Source organism: Rhinatrema bivittatum, chromosome 3, assembly GCF_901001135.1.
Source record: "Rhinatrema bivittatum chromosome 3, aRhiBiv1.1, whole genome shotgun sequence".
Taxonomy (NCBI): domain Eukaryota; kingdom Metazoa; phylum Chordata; class Amphibia; order Gymnophiona; family Rhinatrematidae; genus Rhinatrema; species Rhinatrema bivittatum.
Window position 1 is genome coordinate 275572586 of NC_042617.1, and position 22044 is coordinate 275594629.

The following is a 22044-nucleotide window of genomic DNA, read 5'->3' on the forward strand; positions in this document are numbered from 1 at the left end:
TTGGAGAGATAGTTCCGCAGTATAGGCACACTATAGATCACAGAAAGCTTCAGAAAATGCCTTTAGAAACACTTCCCAGGAAAGGGCTTTCAAGCTCCAGAAGTGGAGAGGCCAAGCAAGACTTCTTCTATAAGAAGACTTAATACCAGCCCCATTTTTGCGATGTCACTGTCATAGTCTTGGGGATAAGCAATAAAGAAAAATCAGCACTAATTTTCATGAAACCCTGAAACAGTTCCTATCAGCCATTAAAGCATTTGGGTGATAAGAATAGGGTCATAGGTTTGCTTGTCAAGAATTTAGTCGCAAATCATTGGAGTTCTTCATTTTCAGTCTTCAGCTGGAGGATCTGCTGTTGCAAAGTCTGGTCTTTCAATGGCCAGTACAGTGAGCTGTCCCTACAGAGCTTCCATGACCTGTACTGGACTTGGACTTTCCATTTAAGTACCGAAGGGTGAAATTTAAAATCCTGGTGCACATCAGAACTGGAAGATACGCAAGTATGTCCGTCCGGTGTGTGCCATGCGGATTTTAAAAGGCACCCGAGTATGCGCATATCTCCTGGTATGCGCACAAATAAGAAGTTGCAAAAAAGAGGTGGAGCATGGGCGTGATCTGGGTGAGGCCTGGGCATTCCAGGACTTTAACATGAAATGTGCACGTAAATATTTACATGCACAAGCGTGCACTGGGGTCCCCTGTTGCGTAACTTTACTACTGCTATGGATGGCGTGTAAGTAATAAAATAAAAAATTCTAGGCTTGTCAGCGGGATTTTAAGGGTTGATGCCAACAGGGTAAAAGGAAGGCTATTTAACTAGGGGGGTTAAGGAATTCCTATCCCTTACTTGGGCGAACTGGGAATGAACTGGTGAAACTGATAATTGCATCAGCGTGCGTCTACTCAAATCCCCCCACTTACGTGGTAGAGGCAATGTTTGCACGCACATGCGCGCGTTCATATAAAATTGTGTGCACACGTCCACACATATAGCCCATTTTATACCATGTGCGCATATACATGCGTGTTATTATATGGCTGCATCCTTTGGCGCGAGCCAGCATATGTGCATACATGTGTACCCGCGCGGCTGTTTCAAAGTTACCATTCCAGGACAGACTGAGGTACACAGTAAACCGTCAGTTCCTAGCCATGCTGGTACTCATGAGTAGGAATTTGAGATTGAGGCAGGGAGAAGAGATCCAGTGCGCTGAACTGGAATAGGAACTGGAGTTGGGAGCTGGACTGGAATCGGAAGCTAGGGCAGGAACTGGAGTCAGAGCTGGAACATGAATGGAATCTGAGACATGATGCTAGAAATGGAACTCAGAGCAGGAACTGGAGTCTGAGTTGGAGCATGCAACTGGAACTGGGACTTGGAACTGAAGCTTGGAACAGAGACTGGAACTGATGCAGGAACTGGAGTGGGAACGTGGCACAGGAACTGGTGCTGGAAGCAGGAACAGGGCTAAAGCTTGGAACAGTGACTGGATCTGCAGCTTGGAATCAGTACTGGGCAAGGACTGGACTCACAGCTTGGAGCATGGGCAGGCTGGAATCAAGACAGGGTCTGGAACTGGAAAGTGGAAACTGCAGCTGGAGCTTAGAGCGGGAACTGGAGCTGGACAAGACTGCAGCCAACACAGGAATTTGGTGCTGTAGCTGAGATATGAGGCATGGAGCAGAGTTTCGCTGTGAGTGTTCACCTCACTAGATAGCCTAGGTAGCCTTCTGGTTGCTATTAGCAACTTCCTGTTCTCAGCAATCGCCCTTTGGTTATTCCGGTCCCCTAGGAGGAATGGAACAACTCCCCTATGAGGAAAGACTAAAGAGGTTAGGACTTTTCAGCTTGGAGAAGAGACGACTGAGGGGGGATATGATAGAGGTGTTTAAAATCATGAGAGGTCTAGAACGGGTAGATGTGAATCGGTTATTTACTCTTTCGGATAGTAGAAGGACTAGGGGACACTCCATGAAGTTAGCATGGGGCACATTTAAAACTAATCGGAGAAAGTTCTTTTTTACTCAACGCACAATTAAACTCTGGAATTTGTTGCCAGAGAATGTGGTTCGTGCAGTTAGTATAGCTGTGTTTAAAAAAGGATTGGATAAGTTCTTGGAGGAGAAGTCCATTACCTGCTATTAAGTTCACTTAGAGAATAGCCACTGCCATTAGCAATGGTTACATGGAATAGACTTAGTTTTTGGGTACTTGCCAGGTTCTTATGGCCTGGATTGGCCACTGTTGGAAACAGGATGCTGGGCTTGATGGACCCTTGGTCTGACCCAGTATGGCATTTTCTTATGTTCTTATGTTCTTATGTTCTTCCTTCTTGGTCTCTTATGCTCCTGGTTCATGCTTACTTCCAGTTCCTGGTTGGCTCTGTTGCTATGGCTGCAGGCTTTTATTTCCCAACTTTCGAATCCCATTGGCACCTTCCCCTGACAAGAATGTAACCCAGAAAAGTGGGATATACTGTGGATATGGTGGTGTAATACTGTGACTCAGAGTAATAAGTGACAGGCAAGAGAGGCTAAATCCACCATAAGCCAGGAAGCAAAATGATATGAATTATAGTACTGAAAAACAGGTACAGGTCTTAGTAGTGAGGCTACATATCTCAGTGGAGTGGGACACTAAACCCTAGGAGTAACATTACAGGTTGTTCACATCAGTGGTTTGAGATTGTATTCAAAAGGAGGAAGGAAGGAAAAAGGAGGGGGTGATCCATATAAAACTATAAAAAGGTGAGTGTTGCCTTTAAAGGAAATTGTGAAAAATATATATTTCATATGTGACAGGGTGCCAAATTTTGCCTCTTAAGAGATAACCTTTACAAATATGTCAACGGTGGCTTCAGCTGCTCTGAGTGCCCTCAGAATGGGGTAGATTTTAAAAGGAGCACGCGTGGCGTACATGTGTGTGCGCTACCCAATGTGCGCACACGCATGCCCGATTTTATAAGGAGTGAGGAAACTCACTCAAAGAAGACATTTGGGCAATGTTCTCTCAACCTAGCTTGATGTTACCCAGGTAGAGAGTCCATCAAGCTAGGCTGAGAGAACACTGCACAAATATCATCTCTGAGTGAGTTTCCTCACTCCGAGGGTCATCAAATCTTCACAAGAGAGCACTGTTCTGTTCGTACGTCCCACTTTGAATGTCAAAGTGGCCCCTAACCCCTACACTAATACCTAAACCTCACCTTGAGTTTCTAGGTGGGCCTCCCATAGAGATATAAATACCTGTCTAGCATGAGGGTATTATGGCTAGGTTCTCTCTCTCTCTCTCTCTCTCTCTCTCTCTCTCTCTCTCTCTCTCTCTCTCTCTCTCTCTCTCTCTCTCTCTTTTGAAAACCACAGTCAGCAAAAGCATGTTTTAGTATTATTTGAAAGGTTAAATAACTGTCCTTTATGTACCAGTTTCACCCCATTCGTGATTTTATAAACTTCCATCATGTCCCCTCTCAGCCATCTCTTTTCCAAGCGACAGAGCCCTGCCTCTCATCTATTTTCTTTATCATGTTTGTTGCCCTCCTCTGCACTTTTTCTAGCTCTCCTATGTCTTTCTTGAGATGGGGCAACCAGAACTGCACACAGAACTCAAGGTGTGGTTGCCTCATGCCTCGATACAGAGGTAATATAATATTTTCTGCTTTATTCTCTGTTCCTTTTCGATTCATTCCTAACATTCTATTTGCTTTTTTAACTGCTGCCATGCATTGAGTACATCCCAATGCCCACTCAGCGTATGTACATATGTATGTTCCAAGCTACGTGCATACCTCAGAATATATGCACAGATGTCCTGAGGTACAGGCATATGCTGGTCAGAGTCTGGTGGGTGTGCATGTGTGCTGGCGCACACATGCACATCCAACCAGTCCCTAACAGTCAGACACCATCTGGTGAGCCCAAGTACATTATATATATGTAGATAAAAAGGAAAGCTAAAACAAAAAATAAACATAAAAATACAAATAATAAAAGCAAAATAAAAAATATTTACAAAACAATAAATTAATACAAAGTTTCATACTTCTCTATTGAACCCCCTTGGCTTCTCTTCAGGTATTCCGCTTCTCCTTTACAGCATCCTACGCTGTGTACAATATTGCAACCAGGTGAGATACCATATTATATGTTGACCTTATGTGATGCGGTGTATAAAAACAGCAGGATAGAATATAAAATATTCAGTGGGGGATGAAAATATTTAGTGGGGGATGGATTTCGGGTGCTCCTGCATTTTTGGTTTTGTTGGGTTTTAGTTACATTTATAATCAAGCTGAGCATTCAAGATAAGTTTAGCATTTCATCTTAACACAGCTACCTCTTGACAAATGCTGTAAAAGAAATGTAATTGTAATTGGAACTAGATACACTAAATGACTAAAGGGAAATGGAGCATGCAGGTTGAGCCCCTGAAGTAGTTGCCATCGAAACAATAGTACTATATGGGCAACTTTTAAAGGGAGGTAACCATTTTCACTGATGCACATTCAAAAGAAATGATCTTATTTGCAAAAAGAAAAACTTTCCTATAAAAACCTGCAGTACATGACTCAATACAGTTGTAAGGAAATATCTTGATTTTTCCTCAACACGGGTGTTATGAAGATTAATCATACTGTATATGTTTATGGTTTATGGTTTATTTGATTTTTTTAAACCTTCACATCAATAATAAAACCATCACAACGGTGTACAATCAATAAGAGCATAAAATACAATAATAGTAAAATATAAAATAATAGAATGGTTACTAACTTATCTTGAATACTCAATTTTTTATTTATGTTGGGGGAATTCAATATTTGACTCTTTTTGTTTAGAATAAGTTACATTTATAGTTAAATATATATTGGCATCTGGTTAGGTGTGGACATGTACAATTATGCTGTGTACTGGTTTCTAGCATGCAGGTGTGGAATATTGCCCAATCAGCAGTGCCTGTGAATGATCTGTAAATGCCAATAAACAGCTACTGAAAAAAACCCCCCAAAAAGAAAATATTCATAACCAAACTGTACCTAACGGAAAAAGACCATAATTCATCCTTCCATCTGCCAAGGGTGAATGAGATTGCTCTGAACCAATCAGAGAGCAGGAAAAAATAAGAGGCTTTGTTATAGGCGCTGGATGAGTTACTTGCTTGGGGAGGCTGAAGATGAGAAATGGCTTTGATGGAGCCCATTGTGCAATGCTGGCTGCCGAAAAAGAGGTGGAGATGGGGAGCCCGTGGTTGAGCCTATCCCACAGTGCCCCCCTCAGCCCTGCTGAAGAGAAGCAACACGCGAAACTCATCCCGTGGTGTCTTCCGCTGAAAAGAAGCAACAAGCACGGATTATTTGCTGATAATATTTTGTTGTCTCTGTACAACCCCTTCCTTACTCTTGCGAATCTAATAAAGAAACCTAACTTATGTAGCATGGTACCAGGATTCAAGAGAAATTTGGATAAAATCGATACTTTATGGATCAATCTTAATAAGGAATCCTTAGAAAGAGGGTATAGCAACTTCCCCTTTAGCTAAGCAAATAAGGCTCTCAGATAGTTAACTTGTCAGATAATCAGAACTCTGTTTTTGACGTTAATTATTTGAGTTTCATTAAAACTCTGGAAACAGATTTAGACAGTTGGATTATGCAATGGATTGTGACAATTTGGTAAGATAGCAGCAGCAGAAAAAATGAGCTGGTTACCACGATTGACCTACATAGATGTGCCCAATGAAGTCCTGGATAAGTTACACTGAATATTCTCAAATTTATATGGAATAACAACTTCCTTGCCCCCTCCAAATACCTAAAAATATCCTGTTTCATACTAAAATTGAGAGTGGATTGGGAATCTCTAACATGATTTGCATTAGGGCATGTCAGCTTAAAACTTTAATAAGGTGACTTGTTTTTCCAAGCTAGAAACAATGAGCTGACTTAGAGCAAGTGGAATTAGGTTCACTTCCTTGGTTTTCTAAGTCATTGTGTCCAAGAACCAGTAGGCCACATCCTCTTTTAGATTTTAGTTTGAGAATAAGGGATTCTTGGAGTAAGTTATTTGTCGAAACATTTTCTTATTTCATGCTTATATTAGAAATTAATTATTTCCCCCATGGCTGGCTTCAAAGATCTTCCAGACGTGAGATGACTTGGGTATTAACTACTTGGGTCAATTGACTGATTAATGTAGTGTTTGTGACTTTAAAACCCTGCAATGGAGGTTTGGTCATTTGACTTCAGACTTTTATTCATTTTTGCAATTAAGTCACTTTGTAGAACAAAAAAGGTATTAAGGAAAATGCATTAGAATCAATACCACCTTTAACAGATATGTTTAAAAACAATGGGCCGGATTTTAAGAGGTACGCACGGGTGTAGATTTGTGCGCGCAACCCGGCGCGCACAAATCTACGCCCGATTTTATAACATGCGCAAGCATGTTATAAAATCTGGGGTCGGTGTGCAAGGGGGTGCACACTTGTGCACCTCGCACACCGAGCCCTAGGGGAGCCACAGTGGCTTTCCCTGTTCCCTCCGAGGCCGCTCCGAAATCGGAGCGGCCTCGGAGGGAACTTTCCTTCTGCCCCCCCCCCCCCACCTTCCCCTCCCTAACCCGCCCCCCAGCCCTACCTAACCCCCCCTGACCTTTGTTTTTAAAGTTGTGCCTGCCTCCTGGCAGGCGCAGGTTGTGCGCACTGGCCAAGTGCCAGTGCGCGATCCCCCAGCCTAGAGGCCTTACGGAGGCCTCTGGCCACGCCCTGCCCCTTTTTTCAAGCCCCGGGACATACGCGCGTCCTGGGGCTTGCGCGCGTCGCCAGGCCTATACAAAATAGGCTCGCCGCGCGTAACCCATACTAAAATAGGCTCACCGCGCGTAACCCATACTAAAATTGTTATTTAATAATTTGTTTTAGCTAACATTTATCTAGCTATTTAGTTAAATTTATGTATTTTAAGTTCATTTTAGTTATATTTTATTTTTACTTTATTTTAACATATTGTAAACCGTTTTGATAAAATTTTATTTTAAAAAGCGGTATATAAATACTTTTAAATAAATAAAAATAATCTGCCCCTATGAGTATGCCCCTATGCCCCTATGAGTATGAAAGGCCTAATCTCCAAAATATATAGACTACAAATTAGCAAGGCCTCTATTAAAAAACAAACAAATAGAAATAGCCACAGTTGGGAGAAGGAGCTGCATTGTTCCTACACAAATGAGCAGTGTAGAGCCAAACTGAAATAAGTCTAAGGAAAGCTTCAGTCTCATCAAACATTATAAATTGGCTTCAAGGTCATGTATCCTTGGTACCTTGTCCCTAGAAGAATCAATAAGATTTTCCCTAATGCTCCCAGCAAATGCTGGCGAGATGTCCCACATGTGGTGGTAATGCCCAAGGATTATTACCTTTTTGGAGAAAGACACAACATTTTATATTACATGTTCTAGATTTAGACCTTCCTTGGGAGCCTGGGATCTTTCTATTGGGCTTGCCATGGAGGATGGCGAAGGGAAGAAAAACAGATTTGGCATTTCTTAACTGTGGCTCATTGTTGTATAGCTGCCTTCTGGAAAATATGATAATCAAGTATTCTGGATTGGCAAATCAGATTATGGAATGTATTTAGTATGGAAAAGATTGCAGAGATTCCGCAAGAACTAGGCTCCATTCCTGGCTTTCGTAGATTAACTGTTTGCTGAGGCTTTTTTTTTTTTTTTTAATTCTATTACACATTTCTTTAACTTTCTCTTCTTTTCCTAGGACTTTAAACCTTTTTTTGTATGCATAAAAATCTGAAGTTATAACTTAATTAATGAAGAAATAAGCTTTGTGCTCCCTTTTCTAGTTTACATGTTATTTGCTTATACACTATTGGGCTTTGAGCTATTCTGAACCAGTAATTTTGTACTAATGGCTTCAGTACGAAAACAAAATTAGGAAATAAAGCAGTCGACAGAGCTCATTCCGTGGCGCTGGAAGCCAAAGTGTGTTCCAGCAGGTAGGCAATGAGCTCTGTCAGGCACTCCGTCCCAGCTTCTTCTTCTCTTCAGCAGGTTAAAGCACAGGATGGACTCTGCTCGGCACCCCAGCCCTGCCTTTTCTCTTCGGGAGCTGGCAGGATGGACTTTCTTGCTTCTCTTCAGAAGAGGACACCACGGGATGGGCCCTACTGACCACCCTTCCCACTTCCAGCGCAAATCTTAGTCACTGGGGCAGAAAAGTGCCACCCACTCCTGTTCCAGCACCATGAGTTTGGGGTTCTTGGGTCACTTTAGGCAAAGTTATTACAGGGACACTTAGCCTCCCTAAGTCTCTGATCCCGGCCACCTATGGGCTTAGTCTAAATTGCATTCATCCTTCCAAGGAGATATTAGTATCCAAGGTTTCTGGAAGCTCCTTCTTACTTCAATAACATTTCGAATCTAAGAACATCAGGGGCACTGATGTGCTGATCATCATCAAACCCCCCCCCCCTCCCCATGAAGGCATCACAGCCAGATATGTAAAGCATGAATACAGCACTGACAGCTGAAGAGCCGAATCCAACGAAGGAGATGTTTTATGAAGAAGAGGGTGTGACTGTAATAAAAGCTGCATGCATTCATTCCTCAAAACTGGAACTATAAAATAATATTAGCATACTAAGGAAAGGGGTCATAAAAATAAGATCAAAAGAGGAAGAAGCAGAAGCAAATAATTGTCAGGGTGCTTATTTAGAAGAACCTACTTAGCACTGCTGCACGAAAACTGTTGCTTTCTTGTGCACTTTACTTGCCTGATCCTCAGCTGCCCATCCCCTCCGGCTCTTCCTAATCATACTTCCTCCCCCCCCTCTCCCTGGACGGTAAAATTATTCCTTTTTGTAGAGAAATCTTGGAGCTGAAGTCACCTGAGTCAAACCTCTCCATCTTGCAGTATGCAGCCTGGGGCCCCCACGGGAGCCAGCTGGTAGGTGCCTCTTATCTCGGACTCAGAGGTGAGAAGGGGGTGTGGGGGAGGGGATCTGCATTCAGGAATGGTTTGAGGCCTTTCACGTTCCCCTGAGGGCTTCATGCCGGGTTCTGAAGAGAGGGGGTTACCTGCATGGTGTCTCTTGCTGGTAATGCTGGGTCTTGGAGTGCTGCTTTGCTCACAGACCTCCAGGAAGAAGACAGAATATGTATTTTAAAAAAATATTTATATCCTGCTCCATCCACTGATCTGAGCGAGTAACACCAGTGTATTTATTTATTTATTTAAAAGCTTTTATTAACCGGTATTCATAAGTACATCATATTGGCATAATAAGTGAAATAGCTTTGTTGGTACTTGTATCCTGCACTCAGATATACACACAATGCCCCCCTGACTAGATATGCAGTACATAGATAGTGCCAGCCTTTGCCAGGTGTATACCATGCCTTACAAAAGTCTTCACACGCTTTTGGATCCTGTCAGGTATTTGTGACCTGGATTGGCCACTGCCAGAGAAAGGATGCTGAGCTTGATGGACCCTCGGTCTGACTCAATATGGCATTTCTTATGTTCTAACAACAAAGAGCAGCACTGCGAACCTGTCAGCTCAAAAGCAAAAATAGAACAAAAGTATCTCCAAATTTTCTCACAAATGCTCTTCACCATCAGCCAAACTATTTGTAAGAAACGGGACCGCATCAGCAAGACTTAGGCAATGTTAATGGCTTCTTCCAGGGGAATATTTGTATATAATGCTTCCACATCAAGTGTTACCAAGAACATTGAAGGTGTGTCTATTTATTTATTTATTTATTTATTTATTTAAATGCTTTTAAAATATACCGACATTCATAGGACATATCATGCCGGTTCACAATCAACATTGTAAAGGAGGAAGAGGAAATTACAAATAACAGGGAGGGGGGAGGTGGAGCAGTGAAGGAAAAAGGAGAGGATGGGGGTCAGGTGACAGTGAGCGCAGAAGTTGCGGGAAGGAGAAAGGTAGTGAAGTGCTAGGGGAGAGAGAAATTGATAGGAACTGTGTTAAAAAAACTGAGAATAAAAAATTAACAAATTTACAAAATTTGATAATTGTCAAGAAATTGTATCATATGTTGAGAATCTCTGATGTATGACACACCTTCAATGTTCTTGGTAACACACCACCTGAAGCTAAGTATTTTCATTTTACATAGATTATTAAGATATATTGCGAAATACTTTTGTTTGGTTTTCCCATAGACTCTTTGTTACACCATTGACTCCTGATGAAGCAGCCTAGTGGCTGCGAAACACGGCCGCTGTCGAGTCATTTATTCTGAGTTCACAACCACCATAGGTTCTATTGAAAGGGCATATAGAAATAGAAATAACATCGACTTGGGTAAACACCGGATGGTGAATTTTGCAAAATAATTTCTCACGGGCCGCAAATGATTGAAAAGACCGGACGGCTCGGTGTTGTTACTGAGCACATCGTCTAAGGCTTGCTGATGTGGTCCCGTTTCTTACAAAATTGTTTGGCTGATGGTGAAGAGCATTTGTGAGAAAATTTGGAGATTACCTTTTGTTCTATTTTTGCTTTTTATTTCTTATGTTCTTACATTTTTCATATTCTGCTGTCTAAAAAGTATAAATCAAAATGCATTAAAGGAGGAGTTTGTTTCACTAATCTACACAACATACTCTACGCTTTCATCATTGAAAGAACAATTATAGAAATATTCCAAAAGTAATTAAGAATAAAATCCCCAAAGTTTTGATTGCGTAAGTCGTCACCCCCCCTTGTCTCAATACTTGGTGGAAACCCTTTCTGTAGCAGTAACAGCCATGAATTGTTTAGGATACGTGTCTGTTATACAAGTAAGGTCATCTCTCCTAAAAAGCTACTAAGAATAACAACAACAAAAAAAACTTTTTCAATGTTTTAGCAATTACATTTTTTAACAATGTAATATTTTTTTGATGATATCCTATAGTCTCCAGGTCACTCTTAAGGGAACACACAACTAGTCCAGCTGTACTCATGGGCTTGAAGTCTAGATGGGTCAATCATCTATCATCAGTAGTACGAATGACGGTATATAAAACTCAACAAATAAATAAATTGACCCACCTAGAAAAAAAGGGGCATTCCAGGGCATGGTTCCGAAGCACATGCACAAGTTGCTATTTTGTAAGAGGTACACATGTGTAATCAATTTTATGTATTTTATATTGCGCCTTTGAGCCATCTCAAAGCGGACTACTTTCAGAAACTGTAGGTATTTCCCTGTCTCCAGAGGGCTCACAATTTAAGGGCCTCATTTACTAAGCTGCATTTGGAATTTACCACACGGTAAATGCCTTAATACAATGGCAGCACATGATATTTTAAATACCACGTTATTTTTCCTCCCTGATAGCACTAAAATGATAATGAGTTGCTTTGCGTGCGAATGCAAAACTGGAACTATAAAATAATATTAGCATAATAAAGAAAGGGGGGGGTCATAAAAATAAGATCAAAAGAGGAAGAAGCAGAAGCAAATAATTGTCAGGGTGCTTATTTAGAAGAACCTACTTAGCTCTGCTGCACGAAAACTGTTGCTTCCTTGTACACTTTATTTGCATGCAAAGCCGCTCATTACTGGGCAATTTAATATAAATAAAATAGTGCAGCTTCCCTGGAAAATCACAAGCCGGGTTGTTTTCTGGACAATTAGCTAGAATTCTGGAGGTGTAGCTATTGGGAAGCTAATGTGCATCCTGATGCTCCTGGAGCAGTCATTTAAAGGGGCCTTATGACCTGAATAAGCAACCCCCAGAATTGCACAATCCCTCGGGGGTCTCTTGAGACCCCCTTGTCCCACCTCCCTCCCACCATCTCATAAGATGGCCGAAGTATCCCAAAAATGTTTTAGACAAAATTAAGACCCCCCAGGTGCTGGTCCTGACCCTCCCCTTTTGTAAACCCCCACCCCTCCCCAGGAGCTTTCCCCACCCCACAAACCCCCTGGTCCTTACTGAAACATTCCTTGCTGTGGAGCCACCACTGCATGGAATTTTTTGGAGCAACTAATGCACAATGGGCAGGATTTATGCACGCCGGGCCTATTTTCAAAAGGGCCGGTGACACACGTAAGACGCGTGTAAGTCCCGGGGCTTTACTAAAGGGACGGGGCATGGGCATGGACGGGGCATAGCGGTCTGGGGGTGGGGCAGGGGTGGGATCAGGTTCCCGGCACAGCAGCCATATTTGCTGCTGTGCCGGGAATCGTGCACCGGCAGTTGGCCGAGCACACAACTTGCGCCTGCCTCTGGGCAGGCACAAAAGGTAAAATAAAGTGCGGGGGGGGGGGGGGGGGGGGGTTAGAGTAGGGCTAGGGGGGGAAGGGGTGGGAAGGTCAGGCTAGGGGGGGAGGGAACGGGAAAGGCAGCGTGGCTCAGCGCGCACAAGGTGCACAATTGTGCACCCCCTTGCACGCACCGACCCAGGACTTTATAACATGTGCGCGCCTGCGCACGCATGTTATAAAATCGGGTGTACATGTGCGTGCGCCGGGTAGCATGCGCACATGTACGCCCGTGCACAACCTTTTAAAATCTACACCAATATGTTTCTCATTAAATGCTACAGGGTTACTAAGCTGTGATAGTCAATATTGCAGTTTAGTAAATCTTGTGGTATTCTCTTCTCTGGCGTAAATATCACAGCTTAGTAAATGTCCCTCTAAGTTTATACCTGGGCTAATGTAGGGTGAAGTGAGTTGCCCAAGGATACATCAGCATTTGACTTTTGGAAATTTTTTTTTTATTCATAATTACTTTTGAAATATTTCTGCAATTGTTTTTTCTTGATGAAAGTATAGGGTATGCAACGTTGATCAGAGATACAAACTCCTACCTTAATGCATTTTTATTTTTATTGTTTTAGATAGCAGAATGTGAAAAAAAATGCGCAAGGGTGTGAAGACTTTTGTAAATCATAGCCCTTGGATATGGGTGTGGGGGGGGGGGGGGGGGAGTTAATCACTGTGCTGTGTTCAAGAAAGTAGACACTATCCACTGGACTGTGGAAGAGACATGACCCCAATGCTTGATGTACATGACTGTAATGTTTTGTGCCCCACAGCTTTTTATATTCAACAACAATATCTACTATCAGCATGAGGCAACAAGCCAGCCCCTGTGCCTGACGAGCTCTGGGAGCCAGGGCGTCATACTACATGGGCTCTCTGATTGGCTGTATGAAGGTGATGGGAAACTATACCTTTTAACTGTTCAATGGATGCTGATGCTCTAAGAATGTTATGTATTGAATCCTTGGGTTGGGTGTGGGTACTCTGGAGGGGGCAGGGAGAAAGGAGCCTCTAATAATGTTCTTCTGGCTATTTTTGTCATTTTATTATTTTAATAACATAAACATAAACACATCATATGACTGATACACAGCAATATGCAGCAAAAAAATAACAAAAGGGTCTGTATCATCTACCAAACTCATCCAAATCCATGATTACCAATCTCCTGCCCCGACTCCCTCCCAACCAACTGCCCCCTGTCCTTCCATGGTGTCTGACCATAAGACAAACATCTCACTCCAGAACCTACTACAGATGAAAATTGTGGTCTTAATGGAAGAGGTTAGTAGTAAGTCTGCAAAAGCGAAGAAGCTGTGGGATCCGGCGTGGCATTTCCCAAGTAATACTTTATGAATCCTTGATATAACTTTGAAGGGAGATCTAGTCTTTTCCCCATTTGATACTTGTATATTGTTTGTTTAATGCCAGAGAATGCATGAAATAGTTTACTATGAAACATATTAAAAATAACAGACGTGTTTTGTCTGCTCACTCATGTTTTCTTAAAATGCTATAAAAGAATCTGTCCTGTAGCACACTATATATGAGAGGGAATAGCAACACCTAAGGTCCTTTGGTTCTTAAAATGCTATACATCTTGCAAATTCTGCCAATGGTATGTAAACATGAGCAAAACTGTACTTGGAGTCACATAAGCTCTCTGAAGGATGCAGTATTGCTGATCAACTATGTTGGCAGAGATGGAGCACTTCCACATCCCTTCTACCATACTCTCCCAAATTTCCTCCCCTTGGCTTGCATCCACCTCCCTTTCCCATGGTTTAATTATCGATAGTTTCGAAACAGCAGTTAGTCCATGAATAACCTTGTAAATTTGACTGATCTGCTCTTTCAAGGGAGCTTTTGTTTATTTATATTGTGCCTTTTGGCCTTCAAAACAGACTACATTCAGGTACAGTAGGTATTTTCCTATTCGCAGAGGACTCCACTTCCCTCTTTCCACCAAGGTGGGCAACTTCAAAGTCCTCCCCTTATTCTCTTGTGCTAAGTCAAATGCTCTCGATTGAAAGAACCCATATAAAGGGAAATGATCACGTCTCATGCTTTTCCGCGGTCTCTGCTCTGGGTTGCAGAGATGATCCTCAAGAGGTACCCGGCACACTGGTGGTCCCTGGATGGAGCCCGACTGGCATACATCACCATCAATAACTCTCATGTACCGGCCATGGAGTTGCCACATTTCCTGGGCAGTACCTACCCTGCTAGCAAGCGCTATGCCTATTCGAAGGTGGGTGTGCTCCAGGACCGTGGGAAGAGATTGCCTCATGCCTATGTGGGCTTCCTCCTTCCCTCTGCTGGTCATATCATGCTTTTTCATTTCTTCTTTCTCTCTTTGTTTTCTTTTGGTTCCTATTGCTTCTGTTGCTCGCTCTGCCCCTGGTTATCCCACTCTGCTCCTCCTAGTCTCTTCTCTTCAGGCTTCTTATCCATGTCACTTCTGCACATTAAGTTTCCTCCCTCTTCCTTCTTCCCTGCAGGCTGGTCAGCCCATTCCCTTGGTGAAGCTGTTTGTGGTTAACCTGTATGGTCCGGCTCACACTCTGGAACTCCTCCCGCCTGACACCTTCCGATACAAGTGAGTTCAGCACTCAGGAGCCGGTCCAGGGGTGCCCGGCTGAAGGGGAATCAAATTCAGGATTTGATAAGAAAAAAAACACATAGGAACAAGACCAGATAGGATTTTAATAAGGAGGTGAATTCTGCCAACATAAAAATTCACAGTCACAATCTGCATAGACATTTGAAGAACAAATTTCAAAGCACTGTATCCTGTTGAAACACATTGACATGCCTAGTCTGCCTTTCTATTTATAGCTGGCTGCGAGGAGGTATTCCTGGGGGTGTGAAGGCAGGGGTAGGAAAACAATGGGCCAGATTTTCAAAGGTTATGCATGCACGGGCCTATTTTAAAAAGGCCCAGCGACGCGCATAAAGCCCCGGGACGCGTGTAAGTCCCGGGACTTGCAAAAAGGGGCGGGTGTGAGCGGGGCCAAGCACCCGGCACAGCGGCCATATTTGCCACTGTGCTGGGGATCGTGTGCCGGCAGTCGGCCGGCGCGCGCAACTTGCGCCTGCCCAGAGGCAGGCACAAAAGGTAAAACAAATTTTTTGAGGGGGGTTAGAGTAGGGCTAGGGGGGTGAAAGGTTAGGGGAAGGGGTGGGAAGGTCAGGTTAGGGGGAAGGAACAGGGGAAGTTAGCGCGGCTCGGCGCGCGCAAGGTGCACAATCGTGCACCCCCTTGTGCGCCGACCCCTGATTTTATAACTTGCACGTGCACCTTGCGCGCGTCGAGCTGCGCAGCCTTCCCCTGTTCCCCCTAACCTGACCTTCCCACCCCTTCCCCTAATCTTTCCCACCCCAGCCCTACTCTAACCCGCCCCCAAAATTTTTGTTTTACCTTTTGCGCCTGCCTCTGGGCAGGCGCAAGTTGCCCGCGCTGGCCGATTGCCGGCACGCGATCTCTGACACAGCAGCAAATGGCCGCTGTGCCAGGAGCCGCTGACCCCGCCCACGCCCCGGACCGCCCTCTCCCCGCCCCTTTTTGCAAGCCCCAGGACTTACGCACGCCGCCGAGCCTTTTTAAAATAGGCCCGGCGCGCGTAAGGCCAGTTATGCGCGTAAATCCTCTGGATTTACGTGCATAACCTTTTTAAAATCCTGCCCAAAGTGTGCAGGTGCTATTATCCTATGTACTTTGTGTGATTTCTCAAAGAAAACCGCACTGGGTAGTTTCCTCCCTTTGAAAATCAGTGTAAAAGTTGAACGTTAAAGGGGTATTTTTTTTAACTCTGTGGCTAGCTGGCAAACCCGTGGGCTACTTTGCACCTGTCAGCCTGCAAGGAAATTTTCAAACTAAATCTCCCCACAAGGAGATTCCCTTTGAAAATTCGGGGCCGGCCAGATCCACAGGCACTTTCATACCCACAGTCTTTGGATGGCACAATAAACCACCCGAAGGGATTTCCAACTGAAATCCCCTTGCATTTTTTGCCATTTTTTTCAGCCTCCCCTCGCCATTCTCGGTCCTGGCCTTTGCTGTCCAGGTAACAGTCCCTGCCCTGTTTTATAGCACAGGAAGAGGAGGGCAGATTTCAACCAACAGGTCCACCCAAGTCAAACCATCTAAAAATTACCCTCTTAAAGTACCCGCATACTTTATAACTTCAGGGGCTATTTAAAAATCAGTTCCTTGAAGAGGAGCTCTTCATGTAATTATCAGACAGGGATGGAACAGACCTCCCAAATGAAGATTTAAAAAAAAAAAGTATTTCCCTTTGGAAGTTTTTTCTTAGGGGTCCTGCCTCATGAAACCCAGCAGACTCTTGAGTCATATCACAAATCCAGCTGGTCTCAGAGATGTTGCAGATTTGACGTCTCTCTGCTGGAGAACGTCACAGGCTGCAGCAGGCCTTATGATTAATACAGTGAACGTGCCTGGCTTTGGGCTAGATGTAATGCAGCTGGAGATCTCATAAGCAGTGGTGCAGTGGAGGTGGTGCCGTGTATGACTGAGTGTGGATGTGTGTACGGGTGTGGAGACTGGGGGGAGGGAGGCACACTGCCGCAGTTTTACAATGTTTTAAAAACTATGTCGGCGGGGTTAGTGAACTAGGGTTGTTAAGACAATCTTGCTTGTGATTTCTGTACTTACACTATTTTACTAAGTACACATTTTGCAGTAATGTTCTCCTCTGATGTCATAATAAACAATCATTTTAAAAAATAAGACTAGATCTAGGGCATGGAATAGATTTGCATTTGGCTCAGGAAAAGAATTGGGGGGTTTTTGGGGGGGGGGGGTTTAAGAGGTGAAGGAGACAGTTTCTAAAGTCTCTCCTTGATTTTAGGGAATATTTCATCACCATGGTGAAGTGGTTTGCCAACACCCGTCTGGCAGTGCGCTGGTTGAACCGCGCTCAGAATTCCTCCATCCTTACTTTCTGTGAAGCTACCACTGGAGCCTGCACACAGGTGAGGGGGTATTGTACCCAGGTCCTGCAGCTGGCATCTCGTGCCCACAGCCCCACTTCCAGGGCCACATGCAAAACACCTCATACCTAAAATCCCATACCTAGCACCTCATATCCAGTGCCCTACATCCTGCACCTCACAGGCAAGCCCTGCAGCCAGTACCTCATATCCATGGCTCCACCTCACACCCAGCGCCTCATGCCAGGGTCCCACACTTACCCAGCATCTCACCACCAGGCCTTCCCTTCCAGCACCTGACACTGAAAACCCCACGCAAAGTACTCCACACCCCCCTCCTTCACTCCCAGTACCTTATACCTTTCATCCTTTCGCTGCACTTCATTATTCACTTTTCTCCTTTCCAGGTTCAAAGACCTGGGACTTTCCAGTTCCTGTAATCTCTCTGAGTACTCCAGCATATAACAGACTCAACTAAGCTGTAATGCCAGGTCACCTTGGGCATTGGGGGTCAGGGTGTGAAAATATTCATTCAAGCTCAGAACTCATACCAGAGGTCACAGGAATCCACTTCAGGTTCTTCTCTTGTGTTTTCCATCCCGCCTGTGAGAGAAATAAAGAGATGCAGAGATGCAGTGGACTGGGGGTTCCTGCTGGAGCTGGTAGAGGAGGAGGCTGTGCATACAGAGGGGGGCCCTGTCATTCTTTATTATGCAGGATAGAGTAGTGTGGTAGGACTGCTAGTCCACTTGAAATGCAGACTAATAAAGGTTAACAAATGAACAAAATAATGTAAGGTGATACAGTTTATTAGACTAAATCCATTTCTTGACTGGCTTGCAGGATTAACTCTTCCTTCCTCAGGTCCAAACAGAATGAGCAAACGAAGATGTTTCACAAAATTTGTGAATCACAGAATACATTACAATAGTAGTTTGAAGGGGAAGGAAAAGGGTTTAATCCCTTTTAGTATCCTGATTCTGTGAGAGGACCTACAACAATCTAAATCTAAAAACTAGTAAGAAGCAAGCCTCTTAACAGAAACGGAGAAAGGAGACAATGATCAAATTCTTGCAAATCTCCACGCTGCAAACTATGCCAGCACACGACAGGACCCCACAGTTTCCCACATGGGAAAGACATTCAACATAAGGGGATCCTACTCATGCTCCTCCTTTAATGTAGTGTATATTATTCAATATAGAAAACGTGAAGTGGGAGGAACTGACCAGAAGCTACACATTAGAGACAAGGCAAGACAACACCTCCGTAGGATAATATTTTTGGGGGCTAGACCACTACATTAATGACCATATGGTCAGGATACTATAAAGGAAATTCAATACAGTCCAGAAATGTAAGACATTTGTTAATACAAACAAAAATCGTACTTTGAAATGTCTATATACAAATGCTAGAAGACTAAAACATAAGATGGGAGAGTTAGAGTGAATAGCACTGATAGAAGAGGTAGATATAACTGGCATCTCAGAGACCTGGTGGAAAGAGGATAAAGCAAAATTGCTTACCTTGTAATAGGTGTTATCCCAGGACAGCAGGATGGAGTCCTCACATATGGGTGACGTCACTGATGGAGCCCTAGTGCGGGAAAAACTTCTGTCAAAGTTTCTAGAAACTTTTGACTGGCAGCCTGAGGCTACTGAGTATGCCCGGCATGCCATGATATTCTCTGCCACAGGGGTCTCACTTCAGTCTCATATGTAGCAATAAGCGTTACCAAAAATAAATTTAGAAAAAAATAAGAGGCCCAACTCCGCGGGGTGGCGGGTGGGTTTCGTGAGGACTACATCCTGCTGTCCTGGGATAACACCTATTACAAGGTAAGCAATTTTGCTTTATCCCAGGACAAGCAGGATGCTAGTCCTCACATATGGGTGATTAGCAAGCTAGAGGCTGAGTCATTTAATATGAAGGCAACAGTGATGTGTTGTTGTGGAAATGAGTCAGCCGCAGATCACAGCAGATTGGTTGTAGAAGGAGTTGGGATTATACTGGAAACAAGTTCTTTAAGACAGATTGTCCATAGGCCGAATCCTGTCTTCCTTGCTTGTCCAAGCAGTAATGAGCTGCAAAAGTGTGAAGAGAAGTCCATGTTGCTGCTTTACATATGTCAAGGATTGGCACTGAACGGAAGTGTGCTACTGAGGTTGACATTGCTCTTACGGAGTGTGCCTTTACTCATCCTTGAAGAGGAAGGCCTGCTTTTTCATAGCAAAACTGTATGCAATCTGCTAGCCAATTGGATAGAGTATGTTTACCCACTGTTTTACCTGGTTTGTTTGAATCATAAGAAACAAAAAGCTGATTTGATTTTCTGTGTGTTGCAGTGCGGTTTAAGTAAAAGGATAGTGCACGTTTACAGTCCAAGGTATGTAAGGCTGATTCTCCTTGATGGGAGTGTGGTCTTGGAAAGAATGTGGGTAAAACTATGGATTGATTCAAGTGGAATTCTGTGACTACTTTGGGAAGGAATTTTGGATGCGTACAGAGGACCACTCTGTCATGTAGGAACTTTGGGTAGGGTTCGTAAGTGACCAATGCTTGTAATTCACTAACTCTTCTAGCTGAAGTAATGGCTATGAGGAAGGTAGTCTTCCATGTGAGAAATTTAAGATCACACGAGTCTATTGGTTCGAAAGGAGAACGCATAAGTCTTGTTAGTACCAGATTCAAGTCCCATTCTGTGACTGGAGGTCGAATTGGTGGTTTGAGTTGAGTTAAGCCTCTCATAAATCTGCTGACGAGAGGTTGTGTGGAAATTGGTGCTTCCCCCACTTTGTTATGGTAAGCAGAGATTGCACTTAAATGGACTCTTACAGATGAAGTCTGAAGTCCAGAGTCTGAAAGATGGTATAAGTAGTCCAGTAGCGAAGTAATAGTGCAAGTGAAGGGATCAATGTTGTTTTGCTTGCACCACAAGGTGAATCTTTTCCATTTGGAAGCGTAATTCTTTCGAGTGGAAGGTTTACGTGAAGCTATAAGCACTTGGGAGATTTGGGTTGAAAGATTGAGTGGTTGTAAGATTAAACTTTCAACATCCATGCTGTCAGAGATAGGGATTGAAGATTGGTCTGAAGTGATCGCTTCCCAACAGCGGGCAAAGCAAAGGAGCCTGCCACCAACCAGGGGGTCGACCGCCAGGGGAAACGCCGTCTGGCTCGTGCCCCCTCGCCTCCAGTCAAAAGCCTGTAGATGGGGCCTGCTGGAGGGCTGGTTGGGTCCTCATAGCCTGCTGCTGTCGGCCGTGACCCCTGGAACTTGTCCGAGGTGGGAGAGCACGGGCAACTGGAGGATAGTATTTCCTCAGCTGGTAGAAGGGCTTGTGAGAACCTGGGCTTGAGGTCTTCCTGGCGGAGGAAGGGCCTTCTGAGGGGCTGGCAGAGAGTTCCTGAAGAGTATCATGCACCATGGCCTCCTTCACCCTGTCCCCAAACAGGTTCTTGCCTCTACAGGAGAGATTTGCAAACCTGTCTTGAACCTCCGGCTGGAGTCCTGAGGCTTGGAGCCAAGCCAGCCGTCTGGCACCAATGCCTCTGGTGGCCAGACGGGCTGTATTTTGAACACATAATAGGTGGATCTCACCTCGTACTTACCACCTTCAAGGCCCAGCAGGCAATGGCTGCATGAGATTCCTGCTGCTGCTGGGGAAGGCCCTCCGCAAAGTCTTGGACTTGTTTCCACACATTGCGGCTGTATTGGGTCATATCCAGCTGGTAGGTTGCAATGTGGGCCACCAGCGTGGCACCCTGAAACGTTTTCCTCCCTATGCCCTGGAGGTGCGGAAGCGTGCATCCGAGAACATCTAGCTTTCTTCAGGGCAGACTCCACAAGTGCCGACTGGTGGGGGAGGTGCTGCCGTTCAAAGCCCACGGCCTACTGCACCAAATAGGTGGCATCGGCCTTCCTGTTGACAGGTGACACTGACACCGGGTGTTCCCTCATACGAAGGAGGAGCTCCTTAAAGATGTCGTGGATAGGCACTGTCACGATTTCCTTGGGAGCATCAATGAACTGGAGGACATCCAGCATCTTATGATGGGTATCCTCCTCCGACAGGAGCTGGAAGGGGATGGCCTCTGCCATTGCCTTTACAAAACTTGCAAATGACAGGTCTCTGGGCGGAGATTGACGCCGCTTCTCCAGGGGGGAAGGCTCCAAGAGAGGGTTGTTGGAGAACTCCGAGGATGAATCCGAAGAGTCATCGCCCTATTGGTCATAAGGACCCTCCTCCTCACTGGGCCAGGCACGAGGGCGGGGGCCAGAAGGGACAGCGGACCTGGGCCCAAGGGCACTGGAGGCTGTGGGAGCACCGACGGCATCGATGGAACCCCCGCATCGAGGGGGGCTTCGGCCGCGGTAAACCAGGGGGATACGGCAGCCGCCGAGGGAACCGCGGGAAAGGGTCCCCGAGGCCTCATCCTCCTCAGAGGACCCGGGAATCGGGATTGCTCCGGTGGAGGGTGTCGCTGGCCGAGGAGGCATCGAGAGTCTCTTGGGCACTGGTTGCGTCGGTAGGGCGCCAAGAAGGATGTCCAGACACTCCAGCAGGGGTGCGAGCATCGATGGCGGAGGTTCGGGTACCGGTATGGGGGCCAGTGGCGCTGGCAGCTCAACGCTCTGGAGCCCTTTGAGCACTGCCGACTGCACTCTGCGGTCCAGCTCCTCCTGAAAGTTCTGAGTGGTCAGGACTGATGGAGGGGGACGAGGCGTCGCTGGCACACCCTTGGGTTCACAAGGTGGCATGGCGCCCTGCACCTTAGTAGGTGG

At 44.8% G+C, this 22044-nt stretch overlaps 1 protein-coding gene across 1 annotated transcript in view; it reads left to right on the forward strand.

Moving 5' to 3' along the window:
• Window positions 1-22044, forward strand: part of LOC115087471 (inactive dipeptidyl peptidase 10-like) — a 135520-nt gene that overhangs the window by 108913 nt on the left and 4563 nt on the right. The window contains exons 7-12 of the mRNA XM_029594695.1: window positions 4072-4124; window positions 8875-8956; window positions 13077-13197; window positions 14400-14554; window positions 14805-14902; window positions 17175-17298. Coding sequence (XP_029450555.1) covers window positions 4072-4124; window positions 8875-8956; window positions 13077-13197; window positions 14400-14554; window positions 14805-14902; window positions 17175-17298 — 633 coding nt within the window. The remainder of the gene's footprint in view (window positions 1-4071; window positions 4125-8874; window positions 8957-13076; window positions 13198-14399; window positions 14555-14804; window positions 14903-17174; window positions 17299-22044) is intronic.